At 38.0% G+C, this 19,084-nt stretch overlaps 1 protein-coding gene across 1 annotated transcript; it reads right to left on the reverse strand.

Moving 5' to 3' along the window:
• Positions 1-1,817: 1,817 nt before the first annotated feature.
• On the reverse strand, positions 1,818-6,139 carry LOC145053553 (glucose and ribitol dehydrogenase-like). The gene is made up of 5 exons (XM_079001616.1): positions 5,944-6,139; positions 5,694-5,831; positions 4,713-5,089; positions 2,256-2,611; positions 1,818-2,148 (listed from the first exon to the last, which is right to left on the reverse strand). Exons 1-5 carry the CDS (start codon positions 6,130-6,132, stop codon positions 2,090-2,092), a joined length of 1,119 nt encoding a protein of 372 aa, XP_078857742.1. The 5' UTR covers positions 6,133-6,139; the 3' UTR covers positions 1,818-2,089.
• Positions 6,140-19,084: the final 12,945 nt, after the last annotated feature.

Consider the following 19,084-nt stretch of genomic DNA (forward strand, 5'->3'; position numbering starts at 1 on the left):
CTACGGTTGGCAAATGAGATGAGAGTTATGGATATTTAATCTTAAACCACACCTCACCACTATGATAAACTCCTTCTTCTAAATGCACCCAAACACACACACAAAAAAAAAAAACCGACTCAAAACAAGCTCATAAGGGATTAGGTTTTCGAGTTGGTTGGTTGGAGACAGTGGGGGTTGAGTATGGAGATACATCAAGGGAGATAAGGGCTTTAAATATGCCCAAAACTCTAAATTTTTTGGGTTTGGACACTGCGCACTTACGCCCTACATAGGACTAGTACGCACTGCGTAGGGCATAAGCCCCCACGTTTCATACCCTTCCTACGCCATGTGTAGGAAGTATATTACGACCCGCATAAGGACCATTTTGCAAGAAAATTATACTTTAAGTTACAAATGAAAATACCTGAGAAACGAGTGTTACATACACAAGTTTGAAAAGTTACATAAATTACACTTTAACATTAGCTTTAGATTTTAAAAAAATGGATGATCTAATTCGTTCTCGTGTTCTTAACATTTTTTGTGTTGTCTCTCTCTCTCTCTCTCTCTCTCTCTCTCTCTCTCTCTATATATATATATATATATATATATATATATATATATATATAGGGTTAGGACCCTTTTCCCTTAGTAAATTATGTGTCAATAGGTAACAAAATTCATAAAATTTGAAGAAAAACAAAGAAGGGCTAAGATCTTACAGAGTATGTTATTAGTATGAAATAATATGCACCATATAATAACCTAAATTTCATTTTAAAGGTAATTTAGTCAATTAATATGAAATTAAATAATAATTTTTTTGGATTTTAAGGGTAATTAGTTCTCTTACTTTAAAGTTTTTAAGAAATTTGAGTTATTATTATCACTTTTTGTTTATTTACGTTAAAACAAATTTAATTATGTAAAAGAATATTTGGTACATTTGCATTTAGAATACACTGTCATTCTTGACATAATATGTTTTCATTTTGATTGAATATGTTTTCATTCTAGATAAAATACATTTTCTTTCATAAAAATGTAATTTTTTTGATCTAAGAATTATGTTTTCCGATTTAAAGTTTTTAATTTTCAACATTAAACATTGAATTAAATTAAAATCCGAACAATTAAGACTTAAGTATCAATAGTCAAAAATAAATATTAAAACATTAGAATCAAGAATCATAAAATTCTAGAACTATTTTGTGATAATGACAAAGAAATCAAAACTGATTTTGATAAAATTATTGAATAATAAGATATTTTTGAATGATGATAACTACAATAAGAATATAACTAAAAAGAATGAAGGTTGTCATTTTTGAAAGAATAAAATGACCATTCTTGAAAGAACATACTAACAGCTCTATGAAACTTACTTGTATGTAAGCCTTAATTAGTGTTTTCAGCCTTAAGCGTTTTCAGCTCTATGAAACTTGTATGTAAGCCTTAATTAGTGTTTTCAGCTCTATGAAACTTTAAATTGATATATTCGGTAATGGAATTGGACACCAGTCATATTCAATTCTCATGCAATTATCCACACATACACATACATAATGTTAGTGTTTCATGACTAACCTCCCACATTAGTCTTGTTACAGGTTGACGTAAGCCGTTCAGATTCTGTGGTTTACCATTTTTTTTATTATCCAGTTCGTGGAATTTCAATTTTTGTATACTTGTACTTGGGCTGATTGAAATATATTTCAGAAAATATTTAAACTTTAAAGTATACTTTTTGAATCCATTGGGTTATTACTATAATTCACACTTATTCCACATTTTTTTCATTGTATTGAGATTTCAAAGATCCTCGAAATTCATCAAATTATGTTCCATCAATATTTTATTTCAACAGCTCTGTAAAGGTACGGATAACTGCATATTTGACGTTCCATAACATATGATTTTACATCAGAACACCATTTTATTTCAAGTACACATAACGTAATTATGCACAAACTATATTATACTTCACTCCATTTTCTTATGAGATTCAAGGAAATTACAAAGGCTAGCATTAATGGATGTAGACTCTCTACCCTCCGGTAAAGGTAAGGTTGTCAACATCTAACTTCCCATTATCCTATTTGTGTTATGGGTTTACTGTATTGTTGTTGTTAACACTAGGAATAGCATTGTCGAGATATCCACCTGCAAGAAAGAATTGCAACATCGTGATTCCACAACTCCAAAGATATATAAGACTCAAAGAAGAAAATAAGTAGCCTTCATATGTGTTTGTGTGTATAGAATTATACCATCAGGATGAAGAAATGTGCCAGTATAGTAGGAAGAGTCCTTGGACGCGAGGAATACATATGATGGAGCAATCTCGACAGGTTGAGCTGCCCTATTCATGGGCGCTTCGGACCCAAACGTTGCAATATCATTGTCATTGAGTGATGCAGCTTCAAGTGGGGTCCAGATAGGGCCAGGGGCCACACCATTAACACGAATCCCCTTGTCAACCAGGAATATTGCTAGACTCTTTGTGAAGTTCACAATGGCTCCCTTTGTTGAAGCATAATCAAGGAGCTTTGTGCTGCCTGAGAATCCTAACGCTGAAGTGGTGTTTATGATGCTGCTTCCTGGTTTCATGTGCTTCACAGCATGCCTATACGTCCAAGTCATCACAACCCATCAAAACCAGAAGTTAAATATAAGAGTTCTCAGTTGAGTATCTCGATCGATGCTTCATAAAAGATACTTTATTTAAGTTCCAAACATTCAGACTCTTCTTTCATCTACATAGTGAAAATGACATTGAACTAACATGACTTGTTGCTAAATTGTTTCAGTTTTTGCACCACTTCAGTGCAAAATAATCATGTTATGTAACAAGCTTCGCATATCATTAATTTTGTGTGAAGATATTGGAAGTTTCACGTAAAAGAAATACCATAAGAGGTGTGGAAACAGAATATTAGATACATGGAAGAAAACTTTTCTTTCCTTGAGTTAAGAGGTGTGTAGACACTCACCATTCCAATGACAATATGTTTAATTCATTTCAAAAAGCTCTTTCTCTTGATTTTTCTCTTATCACCTGCGTGAGAGAAGGTTTCCAACAGGGGTATTCATGCATAGTTAACCGGACCGAGAACGTATTTCTGTTTCTGAAGGTTAACCGCAACCTGTTTACTAATTTCTTAAACATAAACCTAAACCAAAAATAAAGGTTAACCCATTTTCGATTAACCGGTTTTTTGGGTTTGGGTTTCTGGCTAAACAATTAACTGTTTACTAATTTTAAAATCTATTTCAAAATTAATCAACTTTAAAACTAATTTTCAAAATAATGGTAATCTTTCGATATTTTGTAAATATAAAACTAAAGGGATTGTATATAAAATAAATATAATATTCATTTATTTAGGTTAAAGTGTAAGGAACTCATGGAAATTATATTTATATTCACCTCAATTGTGTTTTAAGACTACAATTGCTAATAAACATGACACTTGTTAACTGAAACTTTAATATATAATAATATTTTTAATATTAGCATTAAACTTCAAACCTAAAAAGTATCTTAAAATATAAAACCGGTTGTTAACCAAACCAAAAAAGGTCAAAATAGCAGGTTCAGTTAACCTGAAAATCAGTACGGATTGACGGGTTTTAAGTTTTGTTTTTCATTTTCCGACATTCTTGAACACCCCTATTTTCCAACATAGCCTTCAAATTATCTTTCAAATTGAATCAAGGTTCCACATTATTAAATTAAAATTTACTATAATTTCCAACAACCACCTACGTGATTGGAATGCTTTCCTAATACAGCCATTCCAAGCTATCATGAAGATTGATTAATATCTTACCGCAGAAGGTTCAAATAACAGTTCCTTGCCAGAAAAAAAAAACACAACTCTTTTTTAGCACTTAAAACTTAAAAGAGTTCCAAGAATACTGCAAAAAAAGGTATAAAGTGATTTAAAAAGCTAGGGAGAGGTCCATGATGCTTGTATATGGTTGATTTACCTTGGATACACATAGGGATCGAGATGGCCATGATACTTGTATGGGGTGATTTGCACGCACTCCCCTTAGTCCCACACCATTACATAGACACATTTAATTTAACTTAAAAAGTTTTTTATTCTCTTCAACCTATGTGAGAGATGGTTTGAACCAAAATTTATGAAGTATCATCAAATTGAATTGAGATTCTACAGAAAATTGCAATTTATTTAAGCTTTAATAATAACCCAAATTTGAATACAAAGAAATGCATATACCATGCTCGTATAGAGAGAAGAGACTCGATCAAAAATTAGTGAAACCAATGACTGCATGTAGAAGTCTTGATTTCACCAAATGTCTTAGTATAGGATTACCCTGAACTAATCCTTTGGATAAAATAAAGCCATCAACACAAAACATCACAATTGATTTGTAAAATATATACTGATAGGAAGAAACATATAGCACAAATGTTACTTGCAATGTATTTCATCTTCATTGTATACAAAAATCCCATTTTATGTAAAGTCACGATGTAACTTAGTAAGATCAATGAAAATCAGTTTTAACACGGACTTATATCCATTGATGCTCTATTTTAATAAATTTTAGTATAAATCAATAGCTACCTTTTACGTATTTTTAATTAAGACTCTGGAAACTCTCCTTCTTGGGGCAAAGTGAAGTTCTCAAGAAAAAATATAACTGGTGAAAGAAAATAATAATAACTTGAGTAACATTAAGAGGCACACCTTGTCATGAAGAAATGGGAGAATATATTAGTTCTAAATATCCTTTCAAGCCTCTCTTCGGTGATATCATCTAATGTATATGTTTCATACTGCACAGCTGCGTTGTTCACCAGGACATCAATTCGTCCATATGTCGCAACCACCTTATCCACAACATCTTTACAATTATTGTCATACCTCACATCAGTAGGTATTGCAATTGGATCACTTGCATCACTCATTTTTGAATCATTTATGATCTCTAAAGTATACTTTGCATCTATGTCTTCGACACCTTTCACATATGTAAAGGCTATAGTTGCACCCTCCTTAGAAAAAAAGTTGCAAACAGCCCTCCCAATACCCGAATCACCTCCTATCACCAAAGCCACCTTTCCCTACACCAAGTAAACAACAAAGAACTTACTTTAGATGGTTTTTGTTGGAAATGTAATCTAGACTTAGGGTTATTTTAGTATTTTTCAACAAGTAATTAATGCAGTTAGGAAGTCAGTTATAGTTAGGAAGGAAGTTAAAGTTAGGAACCCTTATATTGGTCAAAAGTCACAATGGTTCACTAAACAGTGTGATGATTAGTACGTGTATATATATGTGTATGAATTGTATTTGAAAAAGTAACTGATTCTTGATCAATAAAGGCTATATTTAGTACACATATAAATATATCTCTTCTCTGATACATAATGTTCATGTTATTGCTTTAATTCAATGTTTCTTGGGGTTAATTCCAATAGTTTTTTCATATAGGAAACAAGCTGACAGGATTTGGCTTCTTCTACTGTTTTATTATTGCTTGGGCAAAAGGTTTCATATTTGCACTGTTTCTCTTTAAAATACTTTTGCATTGAAATTAAATTACAAGTATGATAACTACAAATGAGAAGCTTCATACAGAAATGATTTTTGATTTCTTCTAGTTTAGCTGAAGTCTATCGGGTGACCATATGACAAGAATAATAATATTCAAGAAAGGAAGTGTACTTGGAGTTTGTAAGTAGGCTTGTAATTAGGATCGCTGAATATTGGAAGAGGGTCCATTAGGTACTCCTTTCCGGGTTGACCATCCTGATGCTGTGGTGGGAATCTTCGTTCGCCTTCTTCCCTCCTCATGGCCTTCGCCTAAAAAAAGTTACAAAAAAATGAAAATATTTCACCACAAGGACCCATTAATAATCCAATAATATATTACAATCAAAATTAGCATATTCTGAATAGAAGAGAATTAGCAGACCTTAAAGGTGTGAATAGAAGATGAACCACGTCTTAAAACACGTGTTGTCGTTGCTACAACACCATTATTGCTAGTTCCTGTAGAAGGACGTGAAGTCAACAACCGCCGTGAGTGTAAACATGAGTTTTGTGTGATCGGTATTCTACTGGAGACTGAACCCACCAAACGAACCATCACCGAGCACAACATGACTTACGATGGACGGATGAATGAATGAAAGACCTCGTCATATATAGGGAAATTTTTTCTCAAAGTCAAATATTTGATTAATCTGAAAAATAAGTCCAACTAACCACATTAATGACAATTTGGTCTCTTTCCAACCTTGCTTAGACGCAAAGACGTACACATACCTCACCATTCATTTTTTTTTTTTTTATGTGGGTGCACTAAATTTTTAAGAGTTCAATGGATTGTTACATTAGCATTCCATTAACTATATCATTCAATCTAAACTTTATATTTCATTAAACTCTTATACCATTTAACCTATTAAACTCTTATATTTCATTAAACTCTTATACCATTTAATCTTTTTTGTAAATAATATTAATAAATAAAACTAGAATATTATATTAATTAAAAAATCAAAGTTGCAATTACTAAATATTAATTAAAGATTACAATTTAGAAATTAAAAGTTACAAATAATACACTAAATAAAAAGTACAATATCTAGAATATAAATTTTACTTTATATTATATTTTATTTTAATCTCGTCACAACAGTTTTTCCAAATTTCACGTCCATCTTCCGACATAGTATTGGGATATAAATTGAATTATTGAATATAAAAGTACAATATCTAAATAAGATGTTATCTTTTTAAAATATTTTTAAGATTTATATATTTTTTTTATTGTTTAGAATTAAAAAAAATATGGAATAACTTAATAAATTAAATTATTGAATATAAAAAAATAAAGTTTAAATCAAAAAATAATAATATATAGTTTGTTTATTGCAAAAAAAATATTAAATGACTTTCAATATAAATTGAGAAAGAAAAACAAAATAAATTTTTTTTTAAGTTTTTATAATAAATGGAGAAAGAAAAAACAAAAAAAGTGTTTATAGTAAATTGAGAAAGAAGAAAAAAAACAAAGAAAACAAATGATATACATCCATTGAATCGGGATTAATTAAACCCTCCATTCATTCAACCCACTCCACAATGCATGTAGTATCTATTCAATTGCCACATCACCCATTTTTCTCATTAAACTCCCTATGGAATGCCCATTAGGTATGACTTCAGTTTTCCATTCACTCATCAAAAGCCACGAAATTGTTAGGGTGGTCATAAACAATTTGGGGCCTGGAATAAAAAAAAATAGGGCACTTATAATTTAATTTATTATTATTATTATTTTGGTAAAGAAGGGCATTACCTTTGGAAATTTTTATTAATTAAACATAATAATACAATGAAGGCTACGACCCACCTATGGAAAAAAAGGCTTCGGGACATGCCCCGAAAACCAAACAACCTATCAACTATTAATACAAAAAAAACCAGGCTTTTAACCCTAATACGTAAACATAAAAAAGAAAAACTAAAGAAATTTACATTTACAAGTTTTTTTTAAATGCAAAGTCATCAATTATAGAATCTACTTCAATATTGTCCCACAAATTTTTTTCAGTGCATTACATAACCAAACCATTTAATATTTTAGTTTCGAAAAATTCATTTCTGTTGATGCTACAGTAACATGTACGGCTAATAAGATTTTATATACAGTACAAACATTTGGACAACAATATGTACCTTTGTCAAACTTTAACATTTCAACCAATGACATAACAACATTTGGCATATTCTTTGTAATACTTTAAGTTCTGTAAAAAATCATTTAAATCTACTTCACACAAGTTATTATGAGTAAACTTATTTATCAAAATAGTACAACTTTTTTTAAGTAAAATATCATCCAATGACTTTAACCTTTTTGAATCATATAAAAATCCAAAAATGTTTTCAAAGTTTGTTAATAGACTCTTTTGATTTGAGTTGAATCAAGACTGTTGGTTAATAAATAGGTGGGAGCAAGATCAATGGGTTTGGAATTGGAGACGTGTAGTTCGTGGGAGTAGGGAAGAACACCAATTGGAGAACATGTTGGAGGTCTTACAAGGTGCCCTCATTTCCGATTCTGAGGACCGACTTTGGTGGTGTCTTGATGAACACGAAGTTTTTTCGGTGAAATGTACTAGAGACTATATTGATGAGGCTATGTTGCCGGCTAATTCACATCCAACTAGATGTTGTAAGGATCTTCCAAGAAGAGTTAACATCTTTATGTGGAGACTTTTATTAGATAGATTGCCTACGTATTTAATTTTTTCCAAAAAGGGAGTAGATTTGACCAATAATGAATGTCTGTGTTGTAATATGGGTTGAGAGAATGTTGTACATTTGTTTTTAAATGTCAGGTGGCTATGGTTGTTTGGGGTTCGGTGGAGAGATGGTGTGGAATCATGATGTGTGCAAAAGATATCACCTATTTAGCTTTAAATTTATAACCTAACTACATATCTAGCAATGCACCTTTAGGCAGTGTACCTAGTCAGTTTATAGTATAGTAAAGTAAGTTGGGTATCGAACATAGGGAACGAATTCAATATATTAAAATAACTACTAAAAATTAATCTAAAGGCAAGCAAAAAAATAAAAAGCGTTTTTATCTGATTTTTCAAGTTCAAATTAACCTAAACATTCAGCTAAAAACAATTGTAATCAATATATTAAAAACACTTTCGTTGAGTTTCGAATCCATCTTTTTCTTATGGTTAGTCACTATTTATTGATTAATAGAGTTGGTTACCAATTAATATGTAATTAGCAATTTTGGTCCAATATACTAATATTTTCACCAGTTCACGTACTACTAGGTATGGTCATACATAATCAAACACGGAATTAGTTATTAATTGTAATTGAGTTATGTAAGATTTATCTAAGGCAATTAAGCAAACACAATTATGGTCACAATTATGTTCTCCAACAAAGCTAAGTTTGTTACTTTTATTACTTGATCTAGATGTGGTCACTCCTAGCTCTAGCAATTTAATAGTCACGAAACTACTAGGTAAACAAGTTCATGTAATTTGATGGTCACTAAGCTACAATAAACATGAATTTAAGAAACAAAGTCACAAACTTTAATATGCTAGGTAAAGATAATCAAACACAAGCTTAAATCTAACTTTATAATATCCACTATGTAGTAAACTAAACCATAGTTCTAAGGTTTCATCTAGCTAAACGAAAGTAAACTAATTTAGCTACTCATAACTGAAATCAAACACACAAGTTCATAAGAAATTGACATGATTAAATAATGCAAACCGAGTGTAACAATTTAATCTTTAAATTCTTAATCTTCAAATGATCTCTCCTTCCAAAGATGTTTTTCGCAGATTTCTGACCTCCTAATTCGAGTATCTCAGAATATCCTTGTAACACTTGAATGGGTATGTTTCCTTTTGACCTTGTAATTTTAAATATTGCATTTTTGATCTTTGAAGCCAGTACGTGGGGCATACGACATACAGATGGGGAGTTTGGATCACAGGTTTGAGTCTTGTATGCTGGGCGTATGAGGGTTATGCTGGGGGTACGAGGGGTTTAATGAAACTCTAATTTTAGAGTTTTGCACCCTATATAACCACCTTAAGTCCATAGAGTTGGCCTCTTTATCAGCCTCTATTGTAGCACCGTTACTTTTCAAACAAATTTTTCATTTTAAAATAACACAATTCTCATTGACACAATTCACAAAAACCCCAAGTATCAAGTTATCAAATACACATGTCCATAATTGTTTGAATAAAAATCCAGGATCCTCTAAAACATAACTCCGTCTCGTGTGTACAATCAAGTCGGCGCCTTCCCGCGATCTTGAGAACTACCTAAAACACATATCACATAACACGGTAAGCGCGAAGCTTAGTGAGTTCCCCAAAATACCACATACACAAATAATAAGCCTCTCATGGCTATAACTCGGCATGGACCCTCCAGTCATGCGTCTCAGTGAGGACCCTCTGGTGTCATGGCTCGGTGTGGATCCTTCGGTCATGTGTCTCAGTGAGGACCCTCCGGTCTCACAGCTCGGGTTGGACCCTCCAGTCCTATATCTCAATGAGGACCGTCCAGTCTCACAGCTCGGGTTAGACCCTCCAGTCCGATCTCAAAATGCACAGAAAAATATAGCATATATCACAAAGAAAAATGCATAATATCAAATAACTCAAATAAGACGCTCTGTTCACTCAGTAGTACCAATCAGGTATGTATAGCGAGAAGACTCACCTTGTAAGCAAGCAAATAAACCTCGTACACGAATCAACGATCTAGCCTCCGCCTAACACATACGATAATTATCTCTAATTAATAAACGACCCTCAAAGAAGCTAGGCTAAACCCTCTATAAATTCATAGAAGGATAAAATACCATTTTTCCCTTCCATGGCCTCTATAGTCCATAATTTGACCAAACCCTAAAAGTCAACAAAATTCTACCGCAGCGCGTACGCTGGGCGTATAGCCCCTCTATGCTGGGCATACCGCCTCGCCATGAATGCATCAGGGATCATCGATCCTATCCTGCGTGTACTGGTATTACGCTCGACGTACGTCCTAGACTTGTTCTTTCCACTCTCTTAGTCTTAATCCATTAAGACCATAGCTCTATTCTCAGAGTTGGACTCCCGAAAGGCTCACACTCCATAAAGTTCATGACTTTAAGCCTTTGCATGGCTGAGAAAGTCCCAAACCCAAAACATTTCATTCTTTTCTCCCAAAAATGCTCATATCTCATGCATGGGGTGGTTTTGACGTCCAAGACTCCATTTTTATGATTCCACTCCATTAAAAACACTCAAAGGGGCAGATATTAGGCTATGGAGTTCAACAAATCATAAAGCTTCAAGCGTTGGGACCAAAAACCCTAAAATGGACCATATTATGCACAAATAAAAAAGGATGAGAATGCTTTGAATTTTATACCTTCAACTGATGATCCAACCACATAAAAGCTCAGATCCAAAGCCTAGACTCCAACTCTATTCTCTTAAATGCTCCTTCTTCACTCCAAGGATACCACAAGAACACTTAGAAGCTCAAAAATGGATACTCAAGCTCAAGGGACGAAAATTGGGGTTTTGAGAGGGTTGAGGGCTAGAAATGGCGGTCAGAAATAAGGTCATCATGTTTCTTAAATAGGGACACACCCCACAATTAGGGTTTTCACTCTGAGCCTAGTACGTCCAGCGTACCCTTTGGTACGCCCAGCGTACTAGGTGGCTTCCACATCCAAATCATGCACATGAGTACGCTGAGCGTACAAACGCGTACGCCCCGCATAGTCACCTACTACCTTTTCTCAAATAAAGGTCTAAAATTGATAATTACAATAGAACAATGGCTTATAAGTTATACCTGGTCTTGGAATGTTACAATTCTCCCCCACTAGAATCAGACTTCACCCTCGAAGTCATCTTCCGGAAATAACTTTGAGTACTACTCGCGCATCTCGGACTCCGGCTCCTAAGTCCACTGGGACCCATTTTGATGTTGCCACTGGACCTAAACCAAGGGCACCTCTTTATTCCTCACGACCTTCACCTTCTTATCTAAGATTGCTTGCGGCCTATCGATGTAATCCAGGCTCGCATCAACCTAAATGTCCTCTAATGGTACCACTGCCATCTCATCTGCTACACACTTCCTCAGTTGGGACACGTGGAAGGTAATATGAATCTGGCTCAACTCTGCATGTAGCTCTAACCGGTAAGCTACCTTACCCACACGAGCAATCACCCTAAACGGACCGATATATCTAGGGCCCAACTTGCCCCATTTCCTAAATCGAATCACCCTTTTCCGTGGGGATACCTTCAAGAGGACAACATCTCCGACCTGGAACTCTAGCTAGGATCATCGTCTGTCTGCGTAACTCTTATGGCGGCTCTGGGTCGTCAGTAACCTCTGTCTGACCTGCTAAACCTGTTCAGTCGTCTTGAGCACTATCTCAGTGCCACCCATCACTCTCTGCCCTACCTCTCCCCAACAGATGGGAGTCTGACACCTCCTCCCATATAAGAGCTCAAAGGGAGGCATACCAATACCGGAATGGTGGTTTTTGTTGTATGAAAACCCAGCCAAGGGCAAAATAAGTGTCCTGACTTCCACCGAAGTCCATAACACATGCACATAGCATGTCCTCAAGTGTCTGAATCGTCCGCTCACTCTACCCCTCTGTATATGGGTGGTATGCGATACAGAAGTGCAACCGGGTACCCAACTCCTAATGAAATTTCTTCCAGAACCTGTAAGTAAAATGCACATCTCGATCTAACACTATCGATGTCGGCACTCCATGACGTGCCACCACCTCTCACACGTAGATCTCGACCAACTTCTCTGTAGAAGAGTTTTCACTGATAGCAAGGAAGTGAGCACTCTTTGTCAGCCAGTTTACAATCACCCATATTGCGTCGACACCATGCGCAGTCCTTGGTAATTTGGTGATAAAATCCATGGAAATCAGTTCCCACTTCCACTGGGGAATCTCTAGAGGCTGCAACGGGGCATGTGGACGCTGGTGCTCCGCCTTAACCTGGCGACAGGTCAAGCACCTCTCAACTACTCATGCCACATCCCTCTTCATATAGGGCCACCAATAATCTATCTTCAGTTCCAAATACATCTTGGTGTCCCCCGGGTGGATCGAGAATCTCGATCTATGTGCCTCCTCCATCAGTATGCGCCGAGCTCCACCTGTATAGGGCACCCAAACCGCCCACAGAAAGTCATAAGCCCCCAATTGTCCGTCTCAAACTCGGAAACCTATCCGATCACTCAATCCCTCTTGCAGTTCTTCGGTCTCACGGCCTCCACATGGGCCTCTTGGATGGTATTTAATACTGGAGTCATCACCGTCATCCTCAAACACACATCTCAGATCAGAGCACTCACTACTCTATGGCTCAAGGCATCGGCTACCACATTATCCTTGCCTGGATGATACAAAATCTTGCAGTCATAGTCCTTCACCACATCCAACCACCTCCTCTGTCTCATATTCAGGTTGGGCTAATCCATGAGGTACTTCAACCTCTAATGGTCCGTGTATATGGTACACCGTACTTCGTACAGATAATGGTGCCATATCTTGAGAGCGAACACCACCGCCCCCAACTCCAAATCATGGGTGGGATACCTCGTCTCATGAGGATTTAACTACATCGATGCATATGCTATCACATGCCCCCTCTGCATCAACAGCGCACGCATCCTTCATATAGATGCATCACAGTAAACTACAAAGTCCTCCACTCCCTCGGAAAGGACTAACATTGGAGCTTTGCACAATCTCTGCGAAGAGTATCGAATGAGGCCTGCTGCTCGGGACCCCAAGCAAAAGTAACACCCTTCCGGGTCAATTTGGTAAGAGGAACAACAATCTTGGAGAAATCTCTGATAAATCTCTGGTAGGAGCCGTCCAAACCTAGAAAACTCATGATCTCTAATGGGGATCTCGGCGCTTCCCATCGCATAACTGCCTCAATCTTCGCAGGGTCGACCAATATCCCATTCTGATTAACTAGGTGTCCCAGGAAGTGGAACTCTCATAGCTAGAAGTCACAGTTGGAGAATTTGGTGTAAAGTCTCTCCGCCCTTAATACTCTAATAATCTCCTGAAGATGCTCCTCATGCTGCTCTCTGCCCCTCGAGTACACCAGAATATCATCGATGACTACGATCACCGATCAATCCAACATGGTCCTTCACACCCAGCTCATGAGATCCATGAACGTTGCTGGTGCGTTAGTGAGTTCGAAAGGCATCACCACAAACTCGTAGTGCCCATAACGAGTACTAAAGGTCATCTTTTGGATATCCTCCTCGTAAAACCTCATCTAATGATATCCAGATCTCAAATCAATCTTGGAAAACCAAGATTCCCCCTACAACTGATCGAATAAATTGTGGATCCTTTGTAGTGGATAACAGTTCTTGACCGTCAGCTTGTTCAACTCCCGGTAATCGATGCACATCCGGTGTGAACCATCCTTTTTCTTGAAAAAAAGGATCGGTGCTCCCCACGGTAAGCTACTCGGTTTGATAAAACCCTTGCTCTGCAGCTCCTGGAGCTATGAGGATAACTCCTGCATCTCAGGCGGTGCAAGGCGATAAGGTGCCTTGGCAATAGGCGCCGCACCAGGAACCAAATCAATCCGGAACTCCACTTGCCTCTCGGGAGGCACACCCGGCAACTCCTCGTGGAAAAAATTTGGGAACTCGCACACTATCGGAACCTTGGAGATAGAACTCGGCCTCTGTGTAGCAACCCGCATATCCATCACGTACGCCAAAAAGCTCATACAACCCTGTTGTAGACTCTACCTCGCCCTGGAAGCAGAGCAGAAAGCTGATCCAGATCTAGTACCCTCGCCATACACCGTAAGCACTCCCCCACTAGGGTCTCATATGGTCACCATCTAACGCTCACAGTTGATCACATCTCCAAACCGACTCAACCAATCCATGCCCACTATGACACAGACATCACCCATCGCTATGGGCACCAGGTCTATCGGGAACTCAACACCAAAAATCTCTAGTACATATCCTTGGAATACATCAATGGCAAAAACTGCATGCTCGTCGGCTATAGAAACCATCAATGTTCGACTCAACGCCTACCATCTGGCTCTAATGTGACTACTAAAGGATAAGAACACAAAAGATCGACTCGCACCCGAGTCAAATAACACCAAAGTAGGCACATAACTCACAAGAAAAGTACTTATACACAGCACAATATAAGCATAAACAAATCTCAAAATAACATAAAATAAGGAGATACGTACCAGCAACCACATCAGGCGCGGTGCGGACCTCCTCCTCTATCAGCTGAAATGCTCTCCCACGAGCCCTCGGAGGCTCTGCCTTCCCTGACCGCCCATCAGTAACACGTAAAGTAGCAGGAGTAGTAGTATGGGTTGATCCCTTTGTGAACTGCGGACATTCAGCCTTCCTATGGCCCGTCTAGTTGCAGTGAAAGCAAAGAGAAAATCCCTTGGAGCAGTCCCTCTCCATATGCCCCTCCTTGCTACATTGGTAGCAAATCCCTGCCAGACAAGGTACCTCGTGGGCCTTTCCGCACTTGCTACAAGTGCGGCCCTTCTGGCCCCCAGCTCTCAAATCAGTGGGCTTAGCTCGCTTAGCCGCCAGCTGCGACTGTGTCGGTCTCCTATCTCTCCCCGGTTGCTCTCCCTCCTCCTTGGCATGAATCTCCAGCTCAATCTCTTTCCTCCTGGCATTAGTCTGCAACTCAGCCAATGACCGATAAGACGAGTTCGCCATGAACTCCAGTATGTCTCTCCTCAAGATGCTCAAATACCGACATACACGTGCCTGTTCAATGGACACGTGCTCAGGGCAGAACAATGCCCTCTCATGGAATATTCTTGTAATGTCATTCATTGACTTTGTCTTCTACTTGAGAGACAGAAACTCATGTGCCAAACATTTCGTCTCCACCTGGGGAACATACTAATCTCGGAAAAACTTGGTAAACCTCTCCCAAGTCACTGCAACATGCTCTGAAGGGGTAAAATCAGTTGTCACAAACTTCCACCAGTGCTTCGCTCCCAAGCGAAGCTGGTTTAGCACGTACCGGACTCTCAAATGCTCTAGACACGAACACGTATAAAAACACTCCTCAATGTCGGACATCGATCTCATGGAAGAAATCGGATCATGCGTTACTTCAAACTTTGGTGGCTTCGTGTTGCTGAACTCACGAAACAACACCGAGTCACCTCCCTGTGGTCTAGCTACAGCTATGGCCACGGTGGCCGCAGCAGCAGCAGCCTCGTAACAACAGCGTATCACTCATCGAATGTTTCGATCAACGTGGTCTTAATAGACCTAAACATCTCCGGTATGGCCTCTCGAATAGCTGCGGCCACCTCCTCATGAATGATCATGCAGATCTCCTCGTCACTAGCACCACTGTCCCTGGGGTTGTTGCAGGTAATCACCATAGTTTCTCTGAAGCAAAAACACAAAATCATCATAGACTAGCTTAATACACATACTCACTCGATTAACCACACCTACAAGCTCCTTAGCATCCTAAGATTTTTACTTGGTTCACATACAGATCCGGTGTTTTCAGTAGTACAGGCCCAATACTACCTTCCACACCAACTTGTAATCATCTCAGGTCCTCCTCTTAGGATCCTAATTCACAATACTTTATCCCTCACGGATCTCATCTACTCTCTCGGTAGATTCCTCGGTGCTCATCTATGTTTCTCTCCTAGATTACTCAAACTCTCTCTCAAGATTCTTGTTATGTTTCTCCCTACTCATTATACATACAAAGAAAATAGCAGATAAAATCAATCAATAGCATTTCCTAGGCTAAGGCATCACAAATCAGGCAACTTTAGCCCTAAGATATGAAATACCTAGCCTATCCTCTATCATGCATCCCTAATATCTCATGAATATCTCATAATACAAATAAGTAAGGGTATATTAGGAAATCATAGTTTGGGCTCTGGCTGATTGTACACACTGCTCCAACTCATTTTTCTCTTAAAACTCTTTCGCATTTTAAAAATCATTTCTTTTGAAAAAAATTCTCAAATACTCAGTTTGAGTCCAAACACTCCCGAAGGTACATCTGAATCCCTCAGACCAAGGCTCTGATACCAACTTGTAACACCGTAAATTTTCAAACAAAATTTTCATTATAAAATCACATAATTCTCATTGACACAATTCACAAAAACCCAAAATATCAAGTTATCAAAAACACATGTCCATAATTGTTTGAATAAAAATCCAGGATCCTCTAAAACATAACTCCGTCTCGTGTGTACAATCAAGTCGGCACGTTCCCGCGATCCTGAGAAGTACTTGAAACACAAATCACATAACACGGTAAGCACGAAGCTTAGTGAGTTCCCCAAAATACCGCATACACAAATAATAAGCCTCTCGTAGCTATAGCTCAGCATGGAGCCTTCGGCCATTCGTCTTGGTGATGACCCTCCGGTCTCACGGCTCGGTGAGGACCCTCCAGTCTCACAGCTCGGGTTGGACCCTCCAATCCTGTATCTCAGTGAGGACCCTCCGGTCTCATAGCTTGGGTTGGACCCTCTGGCCCGATCTCAAAATGCACATAATAATATAGCATATATCACAAAGAAAAATTCATAATATCACATAACTCAAATAAGATCCTCCGGTCACTCAGTAGTACCACTCAGGTATGTATAGTGAGAAGACTCACCTCGTAAGCAAGCATATAAACCTCATACATGAATCACCGGTCTAGCCTCTGCCTAACACATATGATAATTATCTTTAATTAATAAACGACCCTCTAATAAGCTATTCTAAACCCTCTACAAACTCACGGAAGGAGAAAAAATCATTTTACTCTTCCATGGCATCTATAGTCCATAAGTTGACCAAACCCTAAAAGTCAACAAAAGTCAACTGCAGCGCGTACGTTGGACGTACAGCCCCTCTACGATGGGCATACTCCCGCACCATGCATGCATTGGGGATCCTCAACCCTACGCTGCGTGTACTGGGATTACGCTCGGCATACGTCCCAGACTTGTTCTTTCCACTCTCTTGGTCTTAATCTGTTAAGACCATAGCTCTACTCTCAGATCTTGACTCCCTAAAGGGTCATACTCCATAAAGTTCATGACTTTAAGCCTTTGCATGGCTAAGAAAGTCTCAAACCCAAAAACTCTCACTCATTTCTCCCAAAAATACTCATATCTCATGCATGGGGTGGTTTTGACGTCCAAGACTCCATTTGTATGAATCCACTCCATTAAAAACACTCACAGGGACAAATATTAGGCTCTTGAGTTTGAAGAACTCATAAAGCTTCAAGATTTCGGACCAAAAACCCTAAAATGGACCATATTATGCAAAAATTAAAAAGGACGAGAAAACTCTGAGCTTTATACCATCAACTGATGCTCCAACCGCAAAAAAGCTCAGATCTAAAGCCTAGACTCCAACTCTATTCTCTTCAATGCTCCTTCTTCACTCCAAGGATACCACAAGAACACTTAGAAGCTCACAAATGGACACTCAAGCTCAAGTGAAGAAAATTAGGGTTTTGAGAGGGTTGAGGGCTGGAAATTGTGGCCAGAAATGAGGCCATCATGTTCCTTAAATAGGGATATACCCCACAATTAGGGTTTTCACTCTGAGCCTAATAAACCCAGAGTACCCTCTGGTACGCACAGCGTACTAGGTGGCTTCCACATCCAAATCACACACATGAGTACGTTGAGCATACACACGCGTACGCCCCCAAGTACTCAGCTACCACCTTTTCTCAAATAAAGGTCCAAACTTGATAATTACAATAGAACAAGGGATTATAAGTTATACTTGGTCTTGGATGTTACATCCATTGGCCTAAAATCCTAATCTCAAACCCTAATAGCATCTTTGAGTGTTGTTGAACTTTTGGGATGTATATTTGGTTATTTGGTGCCTTTGGTAGAAGAAGGAGTTGGTAAAGAAGCTTTGTTGGAGGTTGAGCTTGTGGATCCAAAGATTAGGCACCTTCCTCGGTTACAATAAGGTATAAAGCCTCAACCTTAATCTTTGTATGCTTAAATCTCTTCATGTATTGGTTTGATGCTTTTGGTCCCTTTTCGGTTGGTTTGGTAAGTTGAAGTAGTTTATGGGCCTTATCCTTTTAGATATGGGCATATTAAGACTTTCTTAAGCCGAAGGTGAAACTTTATGGTGGTTTTGGTCTCATGCAGGTGTTAAGTCATCTATTAAGCTCTTTTCAGCTCAAGAGCCCCATTAAGCCATGCATGGAAATAAAGTTGACAGCTTTACATGATAAACCACCTTAAGGAATTCAGATCTGAGTTTGGGTCGGATTCTTAATCCATTAAGAGGTGGAAAAGGAATGTTGGCCAAACAGAGGAGTACGTTGAGCGTACAAGCTCGTACGCACTACATACAAGCCCTAAAGCGAGTACGCTTCATGTACAAGCTGAGTACGCCCCGCGTACTCAGTAGCGGGCTGCAAAGGTTGGGCTTTTCGGTATTGGGCTTCATTT

The sequence above is a fragment of the Lactuca serriola genome, chromosome 5 (genome assembly GCF_051521515.1).
Source record: "Lactuca serriola cultivar US96UC23 chromosome 5, Lser_US96UC23_V15, whole genome shotgun sequence".
NCBI classification, from domain to species: Eukaryota; Viridiplantae; Streptophyta; class Magnoliopsida; order Asterales; family Asteraceae; genus Lactuca; species Lactuca serriola.